The following is a 23551-nucleotide window of genomic DNA, read 5'->3' as shown; positions in this document are numbered from 1 at the left end:
CTGTTAAATGGGGGTGGATGTAAGTGGAGCTCCTTAGAGCTAGCACTTCAGGCCAATCAGACACTGAACTTCTAAGTTCGAGGTTTGCAGGCAATATCCAGCCTCTTTCTCCTGAGGCTCTTCTCCTCTTAGCATCAAACTACCATCCAGGTGAAAGTGGACAACGGTTACTTTATCACAGACCATGCAAAGTCCAAGCCCTAGCTGTCGAAAGAAATAAGATGGTCCACCCAGGGAGGAGGTAAGGAGGGTGGGGAGGAGCCGGAGGGGGGCGGGGAGGAGCCGAAGGGGACAGGGAGGAGCCGAGGGGACAAGATCGGCTGCGGGCCTCCGTTCAGGTGCTTTCCAGCATGGCTTCGGCCTCCTCTGGACACGGAGCCAGTTTGTTGCGTTTTCTGCGGCTGGTGGGGCAGCTCAAGGTGAGCGAGCGGGCGCGGCCTGGCCGGGATGCGGCGATTCGGGCTCAGGCTCCGTCCCCACGCAGCCTCCCCTCTCTCAGCCCCGCGGTGCGCGGCCTGGGTGTTCTGGGTAGGAGCTGGCGGGGACCAAGCTGAAGGCCGAGGCGGGACCCGAAACCTGTGCAAGCTCCGGGCCCCGCGCCGCCCGTTCTGGGCCCGGCGCCCATGACCCGTTCAGCCGAGCCCTGCACGTGAGCAGTGGAGACCTTCCCCTGTCGCAATGACTTCCGGAAGCGACCGTTTCTGTAACACAGTTTCAGCGTGTATCAGCCCTAGCCTGTCAGAGCTCGGGCAGAGTCCCCTATGTTCCCAGATCACCGGTTCCCTGAAACTGTGACAATTATCGTGAATTTTTTTAGAAGCATGGAACTCCCCGGGAAAGTGCAGACTCTCATGATCACATCGTGTTCCAAATAAAAGTCTTGACCGTGGCAGGAATTCCTATATTCCTTCTGTGTCACATCTGGGCGGTCTGTCACGTGTTTAGGTACAAAACATGCTACTGTTTTCTTCTCTGAAATGGGTTTTTGGATAGCAAAAATCTACTATTCGTGTAGTTTGGAAAAATAACAAAGCAAAGCCCCGTGTTTTTCATAATTAAGAAGTACTTGTTTAGAGAAGAGGTTGATAGTACAGCTGGCTGCCTGGAACTCGGGTCTCCACCTATTGAGTGCTGGGATCCCAGGTATGCAGCACCAGGCTTACCACCAGTTTTGCCTTTCTTTCTAAAACCTTTGTATTGTCCCGTCGTTACACTTCAGTAGTGCAGTGATGACTATTGAACTTTAGTATAGTGTGAATTGCATTTTGCTCACTCACCAGTTTGATTGATTTCAGATGTATGGATCACTATGGTTAGTTTAAATAAAGCATTTTTTTTTTGTTTTGTTTTTGTTTTTCTAGACAGGGTTTCTCTGTGTAGCTTTGAAGCCTGTCCTGGCACTTGCTCAGTAGACCAGACTGGCCTCGAACGCATAGAGAACCGCCTGCCTCTGCCTCCCAAGTATTGGAATTAAAGGTGTTCGCCACCACCATTGGTCTTATATAAATAAAAATAGGTTTGAAACCATGACTTGGTTGACTCTGTGGTCATCCCCTGACATTTTCTTGAAGAGCATCTATTGGTCGTGTGGTCGTTTCTAGTAGTGGTATTTGTTTAATTCTTTATCTTCTTTATTAGAGAGTCCCGCGGACGGGCTGGGTATACAGGAATGTGGAAAAGCCAGAGAGTGTGTCAGATCACATGTACCGGATGGCGGTTATGGCTATGGTGACCAGAGATGACCACCTTAACAAGGATCGGTAAGTTATTTGAAGGTCTCTAGACTCTGTGTGAGGATTGCTTCAGTTACAAACTACAGTAGGTTTTCTGTTGATAGAGCATGCGCATTGGTGTCAGTGGAAATAAATAAGAAATTAGGGCCTTGAAGGTGAGTATGTGTAAAATTGTGTCTTTGCATTCATATTTATTTTGCTTTTGGACTAGCTGCTTTTATGAATAATGGTAGCCATTTGTGAGGTCATGCTATTGAGGCTGTATGGCAACGAGTACATAGATGCTCTAAGGAGGCACCCCTTTAGTTACTCAGCAACCCTTTAAAATGCTTAGGGACCGCAGGGCAAGAGTTTACATAGAAGACAGCAAATGAATTGCTGTGGCTTCAGTGAAAATCACAGAGTAAGGTAAAGGAGGGAATTAGCCGGTTATTCTAACAGTGGGGAGCTCTCCTGCTGTTGCTTGATCTCCATGGATGGGATGGCCACAGAGCTGCATTCTTTCTAAAGAGTTGGCACAAGTCTCGAAGTTATAGAGGGCTACACACAGAGGAGCCACAATCAAAGTCCTGGTGGGGAGAAAACAAAGTACTTTGGAAACACAGAACACAGTCAAGCTGACTACAGCAAAGTGATCCTGGGGACCCTGGGGAGTCCTGTTGCTCTGCAGATGGTGTTTCCGGAATGTAGAGGAGTTTTGGCATTTAAAAAAAAAAAGCCCCAAACAAAATGAAGTCAGTTTGAGATGAACGCAGTCTGACATTTGAACTGGACTAGAAAGAAACTGGAGGCTTCAAGGTCTTTGTTGATCAGCAGGACTGAAAAACACTGTGCCCTTCCCCTCCTGAGGTACCTACTTCATTGCTTGCCTCTGGTCATTCTGATGGTTATTGTCATAGACTAATAAGGGTAGCCATGTGTTAAATGACTAGTATGGAGCAAGAACATGGTTTATGAGATATGATTTTTGTATCTCCTCTATGAAGTATTCTTTCATACCCTTTCTCTGATGCTAGGCATCCAACTCAGGGCCTGATGATTGGTAGACCAGTATTCTACAAGCTGTATCTCCCTGTTATCCATTTTATATGATAAAATGAAGGACAGCAAAAGGGAGCGTTTAAGTTAATACATAATCGGGTAAACTTCCTGTAGCTAGTAAGGTTGGTAGCCACATTTAAAGCCCTATCTGTTCGATTTTACCCATCACCCTATATATAGATCCTTTTGGCATTAGGACATTGGAGGAAATACTCAATTCTAAATTTTTGTAAAATGTCTCCTGGCTTTGTGGTTTGAAATTAGGAACTTCTTAAAGTGAGAATTATGAAATCAACCATTAAAAAAATTCAGTCTGCTCTATACTCTCAAGTGTTGTGTTAAATATTCAAAAGTAATTTAATTCAGAACTAATGCAGGCTGGTAGAATATAATTACTTTAGAAAATATTGTATTAAATTAGTCTATATGAGTGGGGAAGAAAGAAAAAACACATTATTAAGTTTAAAAATAGTATAGGAAAGAAACTTGTAGTGGATGTAATTTTGTGTAATTATTCAACGTTTCTCACCTGATCAGATGTATACGCCTAGCCCTGGTTCACGATATGGCAGAATGCATCGTTGGGGACATAACACCAGCAGATAACATCCCCAAAGAAGAAAAGCATAGGCGAGAAGAGGTTGGTGCTGATCTGCAAAAAGCCATGAGGAAAACCCTTCGCTGAAGTGAAGAGAATTCACTAGCCCTGTTGGAAAACAGGGAAGGTCGGAGAAGATGTTCTTAGAGTTTGAGGGTCAAGGTGTTGCCATGGAACTCATCCTATGATAGACAACTAGCTGAGTCTGTATAGACTATGGTACTTAACAGCTTAGGTTTGGTGGCTATAGTGAGGGGAGGTCTTCAAGAGAGCCTTGAAGTGTTACCTGTACCGTCTGTTTTCAGACTTCTCTAAGCAAGGACTTCTTGGCCAGCAAATTGATTTTAGCTGATTCTCAGCATTGTTTTCTATAAGAACATGGCAACATCCCTGCTCTCGCCTGGTTTGACACAGGAACCAATAGTCGTGATGGCTTCAATTCTTGCTGGCGTGGCTTTCGTTAGGGTCGTACCAGCAGCTGGGGGTTAAGTCTGTTTGCGGAAATTATTCCCCCCCCCACACACACACTTAAACTATTCGAAGAGAGATTCTCACAAATATATTTAGTATTATAATTACTATTTAGTACATTTTAAGTTAGTCCTTTAGAGGCTAGAAATTTAAAAAGTAAAAGAAAGCATTGGCATTCATAGAAATAAATGGCATTGATGAGATATTAAATGAAGGTTAGTGGTGAGCGTGGGGCTAAAAAGAAACTTTGTTGACGCAGAGACAAAAAATTCCATGAAGAAGTCTCCCCTTTATCTCTTCCTCCTTCCTCCCCATCCCTCACTCTTTCGTCCTTTAGAGCTGAAGGAATGGATTTCAGCACCACCATTACTGCAAATGACTTCTTGGAGGCCTTTGAGATTGGTTCTAAGTTATTTAGTGAGGACGCCTTTACTGACGTGGTTTAATAGAGAAGGTAGGGTTAAGTAACTGTTCCCGAGCTGATGGAGAGTAGAGCTAAGTAGCCAATAGGGTATTTGCTCATCTAGAAGCAGGAAGAGTCCATAAAGAAGTGGGGCTAATTTAGGTTCCAACCCACCCTAAAATATGGGCACCTTGGTGGTCTCATAAGGCCCATCCCTCTTCTTCTGTCAAAGGAGCTGTGGGCCGCTTCCCGCCACCCAGCTTCCTGGCTAGTTTTCACCTGAAATAATTACATGGAAACTGTATTCATTTAAACACTGCCTGGCCCATTATTTCTAGCCTCATATTGGCTAATTCTTACATTTTAATTAACCCATTTCTAATAATCTGTATGTCACTAAGAGGTTGTGGCTTACCGGGAAGATTCTAACCTATGTGCATCTCGGGCTGGAGCTTCATGGCGTCTGCCACACTGCCTTCTACCCAGCATTCTGTTTGTCTACTCCACCTACCTAATTTTCTGTCCTATCAAAAGGCCAAGGCAGTTTCCTTATTTAACCAATGAAATCAACAAAAAACAGAAGACCCACAGGTCCAAAATACAGCCTGTTTATCATGATGGAAGGAAATATTTCTCCATGTAGGTCTAGACTGTTGTGAAAAAGAATTATTAAGTTGCTTGACAGAATGCACACAGAACCAAAGCAAGCTGCTGAATTCTCAGCTGTTGAGGAATTGGTACTTTAGCCAGAGGATAACGGGTAATGAAGTGTCACCTGAGTGAAAAGAATGACAAAAAAAAAAAAATCTCATTCCTGAAGTGGCTGGAGGATGTTGGTTCTATTTCCACACGAGTATGGATGTAGAGTGAAAACCGTGGCCTTAGACCCAGGAGCAGGCACGGGAAATGACAGAGAAGAGATACACTGTCCCTCTGACAGTGCACGAGGATTTTCTCCACAGAAGACCCTGCCAGAAACTTCTGGAAAAGAACCACAGACACTGTCAAGGAACTGCAACCACAGAGGGAGAATCCTGCAACTCTGCAGACCGGCTGGGTCCTGATTCCTGTCACCCCGAGGCGGGATCGCAAGGTGCTGCTGACTCCTTTCCTGCCACATTCTGGTTAGGAAAAAAAGCGTTTCTGGCCCCAGCCGTCCTTGCTGCTGCCCACTCCTGCTGATTCAGAGGAATAAATGTCAGAGGCAGAAGGACCAGAGAAACGTCTTTAGGAACGTCAAGTTCTTGGCCGAGAAACCCGGGGCCTGAAAAGAGCTGGTGCGCCCTTACATCTTCCTGTTGTCAATCTGGGTTTGGGCATGGGAAGATTGGGATTCCTTATACAGATGGTGTTTATGAACAAAACTCAGTTCTCTGAGTCATGCATTAAGATAATTAAATGAAGGCTTCTTGGCCTCAGGAGAAATATACATAATGCGAACCAGAGGCATCATTTGCCCAGAAATTTCTTGAGTGGCTGGCCACGATATAAGTTGAGGAGGGAGAGAGGAAGGACGACTACTTGGTGTACTGAAGAATGACTGTTATAGAAGATATTTTATATTAAGATGAAAGGCAGAATGAGGGCAGAGAAGACAGAACTCGGAAAGGGGGCCAAAAGCAACGCTTGTGTCTAACCCTTTCCTCCACCGTGATAACATGAACCTTTTATTATAACCCAAACTTGCCAGTGTTGCCTTAACAGGCATCATGAGGATTACGGGGCTGGACTTAGATGCTGATATAGCAGTGGCCAGCTATATGCTCTTTTGCAGAGAGAGAAGCTTGTTCAAATAGATTGCGGAGTCATTCTTCTCCCGTATCTGTGAGGGACAAAGTGGCTAACGAACTGGGTGAAAGGAGAATAGGCCTTCCTTCATTACGGGAGTCTTTGGAAGGTTGAGAAAGTGAAAACTCAAAGTGAATATGTATTGAGGACTCATATGCTGACTTATAAGGACTGTGTGTGCCCACGTTCAGACCATGCAACCCTCTTAGGAAGGTGCCACCTTGCAAATGAGGAAACTGCAAGACAAAAGGGCTAAATGGCCGAGTCTAGGGTCTTCAGCTAGTGAATGCCAAGCCAAGGTTTAAGACCAGTCTGGATCTAGAATCTGAGTGAGCCACCACACCACTCAGCCGTGTCAGGGTTGGGAGGACAAGCTTTGCAGGTGATTGCCGGGAAACAGATAAGAGAGACTTGTGGATTTGGTGAGAGCTGCTCCCACTTCAGTGGGAACAAATTCTTGGCATGGTTTGCTAGCAAAGGAAGAAGCTAAGGGCATTGTCACCCAGTATGTACGGCTGAATGACACCGTGAAAGCACAGAAGTGAGGTCTTGGCCCTTGACGAGGATCTTCAGTGAGGTTGATAGCATTTTTGAAGGTGGGCATGATTCTGTGATATAAGCCATCAAACAAGGAATATTAACTGAGAGCTCTCAAAAATGTAATTCTCGGCTAGTGTTACTGTGGGGTCTTGTTTAGTCAGCCAAATCTCACAAGCCCTCACCTCTACCGGAAGAGCTATAGGCAATTAATAGCTGCTGGGCCAGAATCGGTCTTCTCCAAAGACAAGAAGACTGGACTTCCATATACAAGCTGCATACAAATGTTTGTGGAGGGAAAACCAAGCAAGAAATAATGTATTTCTGGAATAGTATAGTCAAAAGTAATCTGTGTATGGAGACAATTTACAAAAATGTGTGTTTTCAAGTATATTGCTGAGATTTACAATAAGGGAACAAGAAGTGCAAGTGTAAAATCCATTTTATGCTTCTCCATGGTGTGACATTCCAGCTGTATGACTGAGCGGCCTCCCTGGATGGTCATGCCACTTGTAAGAGCTTATTACTAGTACTGGCATATACTGCTTGCTCTAGACACGGATGTATGCTGTAAGACGTTTTTCCTTCCAATACCATATAAATATCCACACAAATATTCATTTTCTTTTCATCGCTTTTCTCCAACTCATTTTATTTTATATAAGACATTGCTATTAATGAAGTTGATGCTTATAGCTTATTCTTTTCAAAGGGTTTGACCTCTGGTTAACACTGGAGTAGAGCAGAGTCAGGGCTATACAGGATGAGATAGTGAAGGTGTAGAAGGCCATTGGGAAGTTAATTGACCTTAAAAATGTGCTATTTGGAAAAATACTAGGATGATTGAAGCCAAGGGAGAAACTGAGGACACCACGGGAGATTTAGAAGTATTTACAAAGGACGCCTCTTATTTTTTCATTCTCCTTTTCCTGAATTTTGGATATCTCTCAGGCTTCTTGTGATAACAAAGGCGTCTTTAGACTGCTGGATACATCGTGGAAAGGTTCAGCATGGCCAGGCATGAATTGCAGGGACATCCCCTCAAACGGTTGCTGAGGACACAGTCACTCTGACCGCACTGGTCATTGTCCTGTTGTGGACACTATGTGGACAATCAGAGGACAGGACAGTGCTTTCAGCTGGGCAGCCTCTTGAGGTTATAGGGAGGTCTGTGTTCAGCAGTGCATTCTGGGAATCTGCGTACCTCAAAAACTGGGACTTCTGTTATGTCAGTGACAATGACTGACTTTTTATACCATGCTTTTAACTTTTTGCAATAATGAAAATAACAAAAAATGAATATAGTACTTTAAAAAACTGGAACCTGTAAAGGCCTGCTTATTCTACTGGGGTTATTTTGAGGAATCTGAGTCCCTTGTTTGGCTTTTGTAGGCTAGTTGTAGGCTAGATACTGACTTCGATGAAGGCGAATGTAATGGAATTAATGGCTTCCTATTTCAGGAGGCTATGAAGCAGATCACCCAGCTGCTGCCAGAGGACCTCAGGAAGGAGCTCTATGAACTCTGGGAAGTGAGTATACATACTAGACTGGTTTTTTTTTAACTGTTACTAAATTTATATGGCTTACCCGTGCTTTCGTTGGAAAGGTTATACTAACGGTCTCTATACTGTAGTTTTGTCCCTCAGCTGCTACAAAAATCTCTCTGTGCTGACAGAAACTTTTCATTGTCTTTGTTCCTACTCTTCTTACCACTGCAGCACCTGCTCACAGTGGGTATTGTATTTCCCACTTCTTTGTTCACAGCCATGTACCCACACCTAATTCTTGTCTGTGTTCGCAATCATGTTCACGTCATGGTGCATGTGTGTATGTGTGAGTGGGGAGGCCAGAGGTCAACCTCAGCCGTCATTCCTTAGGTGTCCTCCACCTTGTTCTTGGGACAGGGTCTCCAATGGCCTCTGAACCCCAGGGATTCACATGACCCCCACCACATCTACCCTGGGGTTACAAGTGTGTGCTGCCTGGCTAGCTTTTTCACGTGGTCCTGGAGTTGAATTTAGGTCCTCTTGCCTGCAAGGAAAACTGACTAAGCCATCTACCCAGGCCCCATTTCTGATTCTTTTTTTTTTTTTTTTTTAGTTTTTCGAGACAGGGTTTCTCTGTGGCTTTGGAGCCTGTCCTGGAACTAGCTCTGTAGACCAGGCTGGTCTCGAACTCACAGAGATCCGCCTGCCTCTGCCTCCCGAGTGCTGGGATTAAAGGCGTGCACCACCACCGCCCGGCCCGTTTCTGATTCTTAAAACGTGAATGACACTCTTAAAACAAGGCAAATGACATCTGAGGGATGACAGCTGAAGTCGTCCTCTGGATCCATGGCTTTGGGAGAGTTCAGAACTGAGATTTAATCGCATCGTACCGAGTTGTAGATCTGAGACCTTGAATACTGTTCTTTTACTGAGTGAGTCTGTTGTCCATCCCTAAAAGAACAAAGTGAAGCCGGGTGGTGGCGGCGATGCCTTTGATCCCAGCACTTGGGAGACAGTCTACAAAGCAAGTTCCAGTACTGCCAGAGCTGGTATACAGAGAAACCCTTTCTTGGGGTGGGAAAAAAGAACAGAGTGAAATCAAGGTGAAAGGCGTAGGCTGGGCTCACCCAAGGGTGTACAAGGCTGAAAAGAAAGGGCAGGGAGGATGAAAAAGCAGGACTAAATGTTTTCTGTCATTCTTTCTGTTTTCTACTGGTTCCTCTGTCCAAAGCACATCTCCTTGATGGAGCCCCTCAGCCTGCCCTCTTTCCTGCTCTTGGATAGCCCTTTCTTCATCCTTCCCAATACCCTCTGTCAATTCTCCCATTCCGGCAATCCCCCTCATTCCCATCCAGTCCCTCTCTGACACCTCTGCCTCTGAATCTCATTCCCTTATCCAAGCTCCTACCCTTCTCTGCCTTTCCTGAAGATACCTTCCCACTCCCTCTTATGCTGAATCAGATTGTCACTTGGGAGGAAAATGGGACGTGTCTAGAACTGGACCCTGAATTTTCCCTAGACACCCCATGATCTGCAGCATCAGAGTTGGTAGTGCCCTGTCCTTGCAGTGGTTTGACTCAAATATGGGGCGAAGTCAGTCTTTCTAGGCAGTGGGGTGTAACACAGGGACCAGAGCCTCGAGCCTGAACACCCACAGGTAAGCTACTTCATTCTAGTTAGTCTGTCTTGCTTCTAGGAAACGAGAGTCCTACAGGTCCACCTGATCATCCATAACTAAGAAGCTCAACACGCTTAGAAAACTAGGTTTTAAAATCCTTAGTCTGATCTCAGTCTATATATAAGCAGAATTGAACCTCAACTACCATGGGCTTTTTGAGTCGTCATTCATCCCTTACCGTGTGAAAGTTAATGGCGTTTGCGGATAAATAGGTTTGATTTCTGAGTGCCGCCTTAGGCTCCTTGCTAGAGGCCATCTATGGTATGCACTCCATGTATTAGTGTTCTAAAATAAGGAATTGCTGGAGTCTGCTGAGACACTGTGGACCTTTAGTAATTACCTCGGGTGAGGAGAATTCAGTCGGGGCTGGTGTGCATGGAGTTTAGCTGGAGCTGCTGCAGAAGCTGTCTGTCACAATATGCCAGGGTTCTTTGGGGAACGTCTCAGCATATATTCCGTGTAGCATTAGAAGCATCCTCCATTAGGTCAGGTAACAGAGTAAGGCTGCGCATCATCCATGCAGAGAAAAAGAAGAGGCATGAGTTTGTGAAGTGAATTCCATTATCTCTTAAGGACAAAACACTCCCAGAATTTGGGAAACTTCATAAGAATCTGCCCGCCTTTACCTGTTTTTGTTCTAAACACAGTGGCAGCATCTATAGAATTATTTTCTTAGTCACCAGCAACGGACTGAAAATTTTACTGCAAATTCTACAGGTTTAAAATCATATCTTCCAAGTCAAGTATTGCAGTTACTTAGAATTTTTGACTTGAAAAGATATAAAACACTTGATAACTCCCAAATAGGTAATGGTTTTTCCATCTCATACATGTCATTGGCTGACTGGATGAGCTTATCAAAGAATACTGGTGTCCTTGGCATTCCCTGCTCGTTCCGGTTCCCACCCACCAGCTGCGTGGTTACATCCCTATTTGTATCTGTGTCCCAGCTTCCTGGATTGGGCCTACATTACAACTCAGTCACTTCTTCAGAGACCCTGTTTCTATATAAGTCACAGTCATAGGTCACATTTAAGGTCCCGGGCAGACAGGGATTTTTCAGCACAATAGGAGACATAGTAACTGATGCCTAGGCAATGATAGTTTATGGATTCTGGTATCCTACTACTTATCCACAAACGTGTTCTTTTAGTTATTACCTATATGACTTAGAGCAATTTAATTTCTCCATGCCCGCATTTCTTCATCTGTGATATGGCAGTCTATAGACATGGGGATTAAAGTAATTAGTGTAAAATGTTTAGAACATTGTGCGTTCTCGCCCCTGTCTCTAATCCATACACCCTATCTTGTCTGCCTTCAGTCCTGATGTTGGTTTAGGAAATTGGTACCTAGAACAGAGCTTAGGGCAATACTAGCTGCAGAAAGAATACCAGGAGGCTGATGCTGACGCGTGGTCACCACAGCTGTTCAGCATTATAAACACCTGCCAGTCCAGAGGTTTAAGGGGTTAAACGTTCAGGATTGTAATCTGTCTTCCACCATAAAGGTGAAATGATGTTTCCGTAAACCAGGAGGAAGTGTGTCCATTTTGCTCGTGTCTGAAAGCACCACAGGCAGCTGTGATTGTGGTTGTGCTGGGTTGTGAGAACATCACAGCGGACTGTCTCCCTGCCACCTGCACTGCATTTTAGAGAATGACCTAGGATCCCCAAAGCACACGTGGGTCCAGCGTGCCAGACAAAATGCCTAACCAAGTGCCCATCCGGGCATTCTCTTCTGCCTGAAATTTTCTCCCAGTACTGTCGGGTGTCAGTCAGTTGGAAACGCAGTTGGGTTAACATGTTCCCTTTTTCCAAATGTCTTCTCATCTGTCCTCTGAGTAGAGTAGAGCAATGCCAGGCTCCCGGGACTCAAGAGCAAAAGCCACCAGGAGGTCAGAGAAAGGATGAGATGGAAGGCAGACTCACAGATAGATCCTCCCTCGGAGCCAGCATTCCCGACTTTCCTCCCTTTCTCCTCTGCTTTCAGGACCTAGGGCTGCCTTCTAGTTCTGCTGCTTAGGAAACCCTAGCCTGAGTCACTGGGTGATTTGCCCTTTCCAGTCCACCTGCAGGTGGCAGAGTGCTGTGTGGGATCCCCTCCCACCTTAGTGCCACATTCCTGAAGAGGCTCAGGCACCTCCCTCTCTGTCTCGGGGTGTCCATTGCTCCCTTCAACCACCTGCCTTGCTACCTCTCTCTCCATTTTATAGCAGATTGTCTCTTCGGTTCTTGTTTGTTTTTAATTAGAGAAGCAGAGACTGCATAGATGTGGACTTTCTTAGCTCTGTATGAGTTTGCAGGTCTATGTCTGTAACGTTTTTTTGAAGCAGGTCTCCCCGCTTGCCACATTTTTCTACTTCCCTTCATAACTAAGCAGGTAAAGATTTGCCCATACTCCCCAACTCTGTTCTTTGAAGTTCGCTGCAGTATGACTGACTGCTAGCGCCACCTGTCACTGCTTTTGCTGAAATTCCTTGCAGCTTCTGTGTGGCTTACATCCCTCAGGTCTCTGGTATATTTTTTCCTGCTTGTCTTCCATTTATATATGTGTGTGTGTGTGTGTGTGTGTGTGTGTGTGTGTGTGTGTGTGATATAGAGGTGTGTGTATACCTGTCAGTGCATCTGCAGAGACCACAGGAGGATGCCATGTGTCCTGCTTTATTGCGTTCCACCTTATTTCCTTGAGATAGGGTCTCCCCTTGACCTGGAGCTACACTGGCAGCCAGTAGGCCCCAGACTTCCTTCTGTCTCCACCCTGAGCCAGCACTCAGGGTGATACATTCAGCTGCAGATCTTCAGGGGTTCAAGTTCACATCCTCCTATGGGAGCAGCGAACACTCTTATCCCCGAACTATCTCCTAGCCTCTCAGTCCCCTGCCCGCTGTAATAACCACCACCCTCATTTTCATAGAAATTGTTTGGATGCCCTCTTCATCTTAGCATTCATCCTTGGATGTTGTGCTTCAATCTTGTGTATATTTTTTAAACTTAATTTGTCCTTCAGATCTCTTTGAATCTAAAGTATCTCCTTTCATTTATTTCTTTGTATTTCAAATTATCTGTTGAAAATTCTTATCTACTGAATCCAAAAAAAGTTGCATACTCTTTGCTGAGGTCTTCTATTATTTGATACAGGTTAGCAACTAATTAAACTTAAGCTGGATCCTTTTGACAACATGGTAGGCGGGTGTTGTGCCCATTCAAGACGTACATGAACTCATATGAGGAGAACTCTGAGTACCTGAGAGAAAACACTAAGAAAATTAAGACAAGAGTCATGTGGCTTCAGTTTCTTCAAAGCACAGAATTGGTCTTGGAATGTGTTTTCTGCCCCTCTCGGGTGTAGTGGAAGGAGAGAGTCTACTTCAAATCATTCATTACTGCTAGTTATTGCTATTTGTTTTTAGGCCTCTGTGGGAAAACATGGTTTGCCACGTGTGACCTGTCCTTGTGATTGTACACTCTACTCAGGTGACTCTTTTCAACCCTCAGAGTACAAATTGTCCGAGACTAAAGTTGGCTATTACATGAGACTTTAGTCCGCCTCATTTCTCCCAGATCCTTCCTCTTCTAGAGCAGAGGCAGTGTGTAATAACTGCTTTTTCTTTATGCTTGTATCCTCTCAACCTTGGAGGTTGCAGGAAGGTAGTATTCTAATGGTTTTCATTTTGCAGCTTGTATAGTTTTGTGTTTGACTCATTGACTCTTTGCTTGCAGTTCTTAGAGGAAAGGTGAGAAAATATGATTGAATGTGATGACTTCCTTGGCAGCAGAAATGGCCTTACATCTGCCTCACGTCAGCACGTGCCACCCAGACCGCTGACTTCTAGTATTTGTCAACTCCTGAGCAGTTTGCTTTTTTGAGTCTTGTCTGTTGTTAATTCTGTGGAAGGGCTGCTAGAGCAATGTTCTCTAACTTCTTATATTTTACTCAGCTTCTCTGTACTTTTATTTTGTAATCCATAAAATTCAGTTTCTCTGGATATAAAGTCCCGAGGTTACATTTTCTATTCCTGAATATATTTGAGTATATTTCTCTCATTTTCTTCTGACTTAAAGCATTGCTGTCAACATCTAATCATCATTTTTTTTGGTTCTGTGACAGATTCTATTTTTATATAGGAGTCCAAAGAATTTCTCTTCTGTCTGGTAATTTTTATTAGAATGTATCTTTTTATTGGTTATCCTGAGCTAATTTCCTTAGGTATTTAGCCTGTGCTTTCAGCATACTTTAGGGGGAAAAAGTAATTGCAGAGAAGTTTTATTGATGTCTAGTTTTTCTTTCTTTTTCTTTTCTACTACTTCTTTTCTTTCTTTTTCTTTTTCTTTTTGGCCAACTGCCAATCTTCATCAAGATCTCGGAAACCCTTTGTACCTTAGTTTCTAAACTCCATTTTTGTCTTTAGTTCTCTTCAGCACACTTATCATGCTCAGTTGCTCTTAGATCACATCATTTAGATTTCTTTCTAAAATAACCTTTATCTCTAATGTTTTTCGAGGTTGTTCTTTAATGTCACCGTGTGTGTGTGTGTGTGTGTGTGTGTGTGTGTGTTAGTTCTTTTGAGGTAGTTTGTGGTCGGTTTGATCTGGTTTGAAATCTGAGAATGTCTCTCTGATATGAATGTGGGGTGTGTGACTTTACTTCCCGTTCTACCATCTAAGTTCATGTGACATCTGATCACTGTGCTTTTCTGTTGCTCATTTTAGTTTGAAATCCTATTTCCTGAACTCTTGGAAGGACATGCAGTTCAGACCTGCCTCCCCAGTGCAAATGTTGTTGGTGGTGGTTGGTTGTGCATGTTTTTATATAATGTGGGGGAAATATGGAGGTTTGCTTTTAGAGACTTCCCAACTATGTTTCCCTTTTCTATTTTTTTTTAAGATCTTTTCTTTTTCTTCATCTTGATAACCTCTACCATACTCAGTTTGATTCTCTTGCTGTCATGGCTCCCTGTCCTGGTAGGATGACCCAAAGGTCAGGCAGGGGTGACTGTCCTTGTGTAGCTCCTCGTGCTCATCTCCTGCTAGGGTGCACAGGATCTGGCTTTCCCAGTGTCTGTCTGCAAGCTTAAGAACTCTCGCTGCCTATTTTGAGCCCCTCTTGTATTGCAGTGCTGTCTTCAGACAGATGCTGGTCTTAAGCATGGCTCGTGGATGCAGGTGGGCTATCTCACTTGCATATAGATTTGTTGTATTTACTTCACTTCATCATTAGCATTTCTCAAATCCTCCCATATTTTTCTAGCCATGCTGCCGTGATTATCTTACTTTTGCTGATGCTACAAAGTCTTGGACTCTGATTCCCCGGGTTCTAACTGAACTGCTGTCCATACTACAAGTTAAAGTGATCTTGCTGGGCATCAAATCTGAGTATGCTTCTTCCTGTTGGACCTCGCCTTGATGCCCGTGATGCACAGTAGCCGAGATTCCATACAGGAAGCCCAGGCCCCAGAGGCACAGACCCTCACTTCCATCTGTAGCCTTTTCTCTTTCCTCTTCTGTCCTGTGACTCTCAGGCTGATGTGAGAAACCACTCTTGTGGTTCCTTAAATGTCAGAAGACTTCTCACCCCTAGAGCTCGGTCTACAGTGCTCTTTGCTAAACTCTGACCTTAAAAAATATATTAAACTTATTTATTATCCATGTACATGTGTGCACACGCATGCATGACACAGCATGTATGTGAAGGTCAGAGGACAACTTATGGTTGTTGGTTTATTCTTTCCACCGTTTGTGTTCCAGTGATCAAATTCAGGTCGTCAGGCTTGGTGGCAGCACCTTTACCTTCTGACTGCTGAGGCATCCCCCGGACCCATGCCTTTTTACTGAAAGATAAAATTAGAGAATGCCTTTACAATGAATTATTTAGGGGGAAAATCCAACAGATTGCATGTTGTTTAAAATATTCTGTAAATTTGTTAGAATTCTCTATGCAATCAGTTGTGTTAGTTTGCTTTCTATTTTTTCTTAAATACCAACGAGTAAAACCAACTTGGTGGAGACAGGGTTTACTTGGCTTACCTGGTCTCGTAATAGTTCATCACTGGGGAAGTCAGGATAATAACTGAAGCGCGAGCAGAGGCGTCAACCACAGAGGAGCGCTGCCCACAGGCTTGCTTGGTCTGCTTTCTCACGCAACCCGAAGCCATCTGCCCAGGGGCGGCACCACCCTCAGTGGGACCGCACCCTCTCAATCATTAATAAAGAAAATGCCCCACAGACCACGCCCCTGGGCCATTCTGATAGAGTCACTTCAGTCTGGAGTCCCTCATCCCAGGGGGCCTGGTTTTGTATCAAGCTGACAAGAACTATCCAGCACAACAAGGCACCTTATTTCTTAACACTCTGAAAGGTTTTTTTTTTCCTCACTTTGAGCAGAAAAGAAGTTTTACGTTGATTTGCTTAGAGTATTCAGTTTCCTTTGACTAAACTGTGAACTTGAATTTATTTAATAGAACGATATAGCTATGAATGTGAATGAACACTTAAATTAAATGTAATTTTTTAAAAGTATCTTTGAGATAAAGCAAAATATATTGGGCTTCATGTTTAAATGATTCCACTTTGTAAAATTCAGCTCTTGCCAAATTCAGATGGCTGCTTTTATAAGGAAAGGGCTTTGAACACAACCTAAGAAACCTCAGTGATTTATACCATGTGTCAGTGCCGAGAAAGCATGACAGGCTTGTTATCTGAACACATCTGGGTGGGGTTACAAATGAGGATTCTTCGGGAAACTGGTTGGGAATACTTTGGTCTTAATAGAAGAACGATTCTGTGCAGCCTTAATTGGAACTTGTGGCAGGTGGAATGTTCTGCTTGGAGAAGAAAGCCCTCTGGAATTCCCTGTGTGACTTAGGAGTGGGGGGACAGGGCAAAGAGAAAAGGTGAACATGCTCCCCCCCTCCCACCACATTCACCATATCCTGCCACCGACACACATAAAATTCATAGATTCTAATGTCCCCAGTAGTTATAACCCGGGGGACTTAACTGCTCTAGGTGGATCACAAGCCCAGAGATTTCCAGGTAAACTTGTAATGAAAAGTAATTAGCAAAGGTAGTAATTAGCTTAGAGGAAGAAGCAGTCTGAGTGAAATGAGGAGAGCATGCAAACTTTGAGAAGTGTAAAATGAAAAAAAAATCTTGAAGTTAACTAGATTTCTTCTACTCAACTGAAGTAGACCAAAGGGTCTGATCTTAGAGCTGGGGAGATAAGGGAGTTTGTAACATGCTTGTTTTACAGGCTTGAGGACTTGAGTCTGATCCCCAGAGCATGTGTTAGAGAAAAGGGAGGAATGAAGGAAGGAAGGGAGGGAGGGAGGGAGGGAGGGAGGGAGGGAGGGAGGGAGGGAGGGAGGGAAAGACAGAGGGGATAGATGGTGGGTGGCAGGGGAGTAGAGGACAGGCAGGCAGGCAGACTGAAAGCAAGTATAGAGAAATTATACATGCAGTCAGTCCCAAGTCCAGGGAGGCAGAGACAAGCAGACCTCCAGGGCTCACTGGCCTTCTAGCCTACACAGCAAACCACAGGCTGATAAGAGATCCTGTCTCTTTCAAACAAGATAGACATCCTTACAAACATGTTCATTTGCACACACGTGGACACACATGCACATACATTTTTTTCAAAAAGGACATTGATCTTCCTGGACAGTGGTGGTGCACACCTTTAATCCCAGCACTTGGGAGGCAGAGGCAGGTGGATCACAGTGAGTTCAAGACCAGCCTGGTCCACAAAGCAAGTTCCAGGACAGTTAGGACTTTTATACAGAGAAACCCTGTCTCAAAAAACCAAAAAATAAAAAAAAGGAAAGAAAAGAAAAGAATGTTGGTCTTGGAAACCAAAACAGTAAGAGAAGAATTTGCAAGTGTTGAAGATGTGTTCATCTGAGAGGCTTCCAGAGCATTGGGTGGCATCTGTGGACTGTTATCTTGCATGATATCCTAGTGCTAAACTGTGCCCTGAAGTCAAGAGTCTCTAATTATCAGTACACATTGGAAAAATGATTTGGTACTGAACACTCATTCCCTAAGCTGTGACTCTGACTCCAGGTACCCAAATAGGAAATTCCCTAGACTCCCTAGTGAGGCAGTCTAATCATGTCCTTTCTATATCCCTTTCTTTAGGAATATGAGACCCAGTCTAGTGCAGAGGCCAGATTCGTGAAGCAGCTGGACCAGTGTGAAATGATCCTTCAGGCATCAGAATATGAAGACATGGAGAATAAACCTGGGAGGCTTCAAGACTTCTATGATTCCACAGCAGGTATCATGCTCATAAACTCATAAACGTTGTTGGTTTAGTTGGGCTCAATGTTAGTGTGGGGACTGATGGTCCATAAGTTGCAAACCCCTTGTTGGTTCCCTCTTCTGACCTTTCAAGAAGAACATCTGAAAAGAAAATGTTGAGATGCCAGTGGCACTCAAGGACATCACCACTTTGACATCTGAGCAACATATTCACATTCTGCTTCTGCCAACTGCCAGCTGGTGATCTCTTGCTATCTCAGAGCCTGTGCCTTGTCTGATAAATAGGAACCAAAACTCCTTTCTTAAGTCCAGAATTGCTTTTCAGAGGGAGATAATGCATGGGAAATGGCTCTAATATGGTAGTGCTTTAGAATTGTGAGCTTTGAGATAGAAATAGTGAGTGACTTAAAATAAGTCTTACATGTAGACAGAAGTTTCTATCCCACCCAGTCCCACAATCAAATAAACAAACAGAGGCTTATATTAATTATAAACTGTTTGGCCTATTGCTCAGGCTTATTACTAACTACCTCTTACAACTAGCCCATGTTTCTTATCTATGTTCAGCCACATGGCTGGGTACCTTTTCTTACTACGGCATTATCATTTTGCTTCCTTTTGATTCCTCTGCTTCTGACTGACAACTGCATCTCTGCCTTTCCTCTTCTTAGAATTCTCTTAGTCTGGTTGCCCCACCTATACTTCCTGCCTGACTGCTGGCCAATCAGTGTTTTATTAAACCAATACGAGTGACAAATCTTTACAGTATACAAGAGCATTATCCCATAGCATTTCCCCTTTTTTCTTTTGTCAACAAGAACCCTGAATCTAATCAGCTTTAATTTTTTTTTCCTGACCATTATCCATAACAACTTGTAATCAACACTCAAAACAAAGACAAACATCCATAATCCATTTTTTGGGAATGTGGACATAGTTTTCTAGGCTACTTCCTGCTGATTGGGGTTGATGATAATCTTATGGGGACCCAAAGAAAATGTAGGATTATGGTCAAGTTCTTACTGGAGTATTCTGTTAGCCTGGATTACCTTGGCCAGCAGTCTTGAGGCTGTTCTGGATGTAGACATAGAGGAAACTGCAATATAAGTGCTCTGAAATGTTGGATCATTTGTGCCACCCGTTCCCATCAGAGATTCTTCAGGGGGTCTTCCTTGATCAAACCTTATTTTTCTTAATCTAGAATGAATTCACAGCCTCTCATTTCCTGCAGAAACAAAAGCAAAATCTCTTCTTCAAAGTAACGTATCTTTTGACTTAAATTTTGAAGTCAAGGCATTTTCAAAATATATAGGTTGGATTAATTCAGCAGCATTTATAATCAAATATCTTTTAGCAGCTGTTGCTTCTTCCTCGGCAGTCGAACAATTCAAAGACAGCAGAGTAACATACACTTCCACATTATCTTACCAGGTGGATGTCACCATCAGTATAGTACCTCATAGCACAGCCGTAGACTCATGAGACATGGGTTTGGGTCTTGCTTATGCCACATATAACCATGTAAATCTAATAAATCACTAAGGCTCTTAAGTCTTGTTTTCTCTTCTTTGTAATGGAGATACTTAAGCCTGGTGTTGTGCATGCTTGTAATCCTAGCACCCAGGAGGTAGCTGCAGAAGGGTCGAGTTTGCGGCTAGGCTCAGCTAAATAGTAAGACTCTTGTTTTCAAAAATAAGAGCCAGGGATAGAGTTCAGTAGTGGAGTACTTGCCTGGCGTGTGTGAGGCTCCAGATCCCACCATCTAATATAGAATGGTGACATTAGCAGCACCTGCATGATAGATAGGATTGTGTGAGGATGCTGGAGGAAATCCTGGGACCTGATTAGAAAGCCACCTGCACTGTCGGCTGCCTTAATTATCATTTTAAAAGCAAGCAGCCACACCCACTGTTGGAGATAGATGTTCTATGGCTTCTTCAAATATAATTCCCTGTCCATTTCCTGGGAGCCCTGGTGGATCAGTCAGTCCAGTCTCTATTTTCCCTGAGAAGGCTACAAGGACTGGCCTTTCTCTGACCTGCCACGACCCTTGTGTGGCCTCACCAAACTCATGAAAGTCCTGGCTCACAGACTAATCTCCAAAATACTATTTTCATGTGGATGAAGCTGATTCAAGTTCTGAGCACAGCGCCTTAATCCACTTGGCCACTCTGACCGCAAGTTTCTTTTTCTCTTCTTCCAGCCCCATTCCCTCTGCTCTAGACAGGGAAGTCAGTTCACACTGGACTGTCACTGTGACCTTCCCTGTACATATGGGCATCAGCTCATCTTTGGAGGGTGGGGCAGAGAGGGGTGGAGTGGGGATCAAACTTGGGGCCTTGTGCATGCCAGGTGAGTGCTTCAGAGCTATGCCCTAGGCTGATATCTTTATTTTAAAAACACCTGGCTTTCCTCTTTCTAAAACATAACTCCCGACACTTTTGGCTGACCGAGAAAGTCTGAGGACCTGCTGCTACCCGTGTTTCTGGCGTTCTTTCCTAATCCGCTCTCTGAGACTTCATTGTTCCCTTTTTGCTCAGTCTGCACTTGGTCTCAGTGTGCTACAACCTTGTGGTCTCCCTCTGGCTCTATCCTTTGGTTAGCTTCAGTTACTGCAACACAACATCTCAGATGACCAACTTCCAATGAGGAAGGTTTCTTTTGGCTCAGAGTTTTAGAAGTCTTAGTGTGTGATTGCTTGGCCCCATGGCTTCGGATGGTGGCGCATCATGGCTGGGTCTAGTTGTAGCACAGCTGTTTGCCTTCTCCTTCAAGGACACGAACTTGTAACTCTACCTGCTGGAGGCGTTCCCCCTTGTGTATGTGTTGTCTGAGTTTGTTTTAATAATACGATAGCAGTAGGATCAAGTGGGATCAGGTGGTTATAACAGAAGCCACGGAGCCGGGAATGGTTCCCATCTGGCATTTGACTTCCATGGCTTGCTGGCCCATGTTATTCGTGACAATTGGGTTCCGAGGAGCACAGTTCACAGTAATTTAACACACAGGCCATGTTTGCGCCGTCTTTGCGCTTTACGATTAGTTGTCTTCATTTGTTATAGACACAGAGGAAAAACAGAGAGTGAAATACAAGTAGAATTTTAAAAAATCAAACTATGTGAGTGGAGTTGTCTGGCTTGAAGCGTGTCTTTTGCTGAGAAAGAAGCTTAATCCCTGAGAGACGGTGGCTTGTCAACAGCCAGCTGAAGGAGAGCCTCCTGTTTTCAGGGTAGCACACTGCTTCCATTAAAGAGTTAATAAATCAATCTAATGCAGCCGATTGGAGAAATGACTTCTCAGTGTCCCAGCGACATATGTGTAAGGAAAGGACTCATTCCTAAGCACATATGTGTAAGAGCAAAGATGAAGACAGCTAGCAAGTCAGGTTCATGGGAAGGGTTAGAGGAAGGGAAGGGCAAAGGATATAATTATATTTTCATTTTAGAAATTTAAAAATCATTAATTAACAAAGAAAAGGTTTCATCAAAGGAGTATGAGGAAACATGTAAACTGCATCTATTACAACTGAAATTGCTTATTACATTTATTTACTTGATAGTAGATGGGGCACATCATAGCTCACGTGTGGAAGTTAAAGACAACTATCAGGAGTTGGTCCTCTCCTACCCATGGGCTCCGAAGTTCATCTCAGGTTTACAGACTTGGCAGCAAGTTCCTTGATCTGCTGAGTCATCACGCCAGCCCTATTACAGCAGTTTTGAAGGGGACCTCAGGCTCTAGTTTGGGGTTTTTCTCTGATTCACACCATAGCTCTGCCCTTGCTTTCTGAACCCTATTGCTTTGGGGAGCAGCAGAGTCTGTGTCGGGCTGGGTGACAAATGAAAGGTGGGAGGTGAAACTGGAGAAATGGCTTTGGGGCCAAGGCTCTGAGGGCCTCATGGGTCAGTGTAGTCAGGGCTTGTTAGCTGGCCACCTATACTAGGTATCTGTAATGGTTTATACTAGATGAGGATGGGTCGCTGTCCAGAACCGAAGCCTGGGGAGGACTGAGGAATAGGGACAATGACAGACATCAGCTACTTGAGATCTTAACCAAAAAGAGCTTATATTCTTTGTACCATGGTCTTCCTGTGGGCCATTTTCTTCTCTATTCTGTTTTGTTTTGAGACGCTTTCTCTGTATAATCCTGCCTTTCCTGGAACTCTGCTATAGATCATGCTGGCCTCAAACTCAGAAATCCTCTACCACCTGAGTGCTGGGATTGAAGGCAGGCACCAGCACCACCCAGCCAGCCATTTTCTATGTGGGAACTGTATCCCCTTAATTCACTGCAGTTTTGGAAGAGATGGCTCTGCCGTCTGGGCTCTCACTCCCAACCTTCCCCTATAGTCCCTGGGAGAGACACTCAGGGACTGCCTGGTGCTGTTTCCTCTACATCTTGAGAGACTAAATGATGATTCTTTGCCTGATTCTCATCCTTGCACTCTGGCTAAAGTGGTTTCCTTTTCCTGTTCCTGGGACCCAGAATCTCCTGCTTTGAGATATGGCCAAGTTCACAGAAGAGAATCCCTGATAGCCATGGGGTCAAACTAAAGAAATGTGTGTCTTCTCTTGTTAATATAGAAATGTCTCCCCTTCCCCAGGAAAATTCAGTCACCCTGAGATAGTCCAGCTTGTTTCTGAACTGGAGGCAGAGAGAAATGTCAACATAGCCTCGGCCTCTGTGGAGCCGGGCTCCTGAGTGCACCTCACGGCTCTGCTGCCCTACTTTCTTCTTTGCTTCATGGGAACATGTTTTTCTACTGTGGCTCTGAAGATTTCCCAAGATGAGAATCTATCTTCTGTTGTCTGGACTTGAGCAACAAGTATGATATAACCCCGGTCCTAAAAGAAGCCACTGAACTGGAACTGGTCAGGAAGATGCCATGGGCTAAGGCTCGAGAGGAGAATGCTTGTTTTGTGAATTAAATAAATATTAAACACTCCAGACTTTGGCTTCAGTTTTGAATGTTTTCAACTATCTTCTTTAGGCTTGGTTATTAGCTTATATTATTGAAGAGCAGATTCATTGGAAGATAGAACATTTTTAAATATTTATTTATTCATTCATTCATTTGGTTTTTCAAGACAGGGTTTCTCTGTGTAACAGCCCTAGCTGTCCTAAAACTCACTCTGTAGACCAGGCTGGCCTCAAACTCACAGAGATCCTCCTGTCTCTGCTTCCTGAGTACTGGGATTAAAGGCCTGTGCTACCACTGCCCAGCTATTATTATTATAACTATTATAGTGACTTTTCAGAACAGCTTCTTCTTCTTGGGGTGCAGTTACTACTGTGTACGGTAGTCCTGTGCCCTCACTCAGGTGAGATGCTCTTGAGGCCAGTGTCTGTTGCTGTTTGAGAGGTGGTTTCATTCTGGCTAGACTCTTCTCCTCCCCAAGTACTAGCATGTGGCACCATGCCCATCTTGAGCCAGATGTTTAATTTTACTGTGCGGTGCTTCAGGCCCCTGACTGTACATTTTCAAGTCTGCTCACAGTATGTCCTCCTTCCCAGTGCATCATCATCTGAGGATGTATTTTAGGGCATACCATTTC

General features: G+C 44.1%; 1 protein-coding gene across 1 annotated transcript; it reads left to right on the top strand.

Moving 5' to 3' along the window:
- Positions 1-286: 286 nt before the first annotated feature.
- Hddc2 (HD domain containing 2) lies at positions 287-22945 on the top strand. The gene is made up of 6 exons (XM_075946447.1): positions 287-419; positions 1639-1760; positions 3312-3414; positions 8033-8101; positions 17873-18011; positions 22600-22945. Exons 1-6 carry the CDS (start codon positions 351-353, stop codon positions 22695-22697), a joined length of 600 nt encoding a protein of 199 aa, XP_075802562.1. The 5' UTR covers positions 287-350; the 3' UTR covers positions 22698-22945.
- The last annotated feature ends 606 nt before the right edge of the window (positions 22946-23551 follow it).

Source organism: Microtus pennsylvanicus, chromosome 1 (genome assembly GCF_037038515.1).
Source record: "Microtus pennsylvanicus isolate mMicPen1 chromosome 1, mMicPen1.hap1, whole genome shotgun sequence".
Taxonomy (NCBI): Eukaryota; Metazoa; Chordata; class Mammalia; order Rodentia; family Cricetidae; genus Microtus; species Microtus pennsylvanicus.
This window is presented reverse-complemented; position numbering and strand designations above follow the sequence as displayed.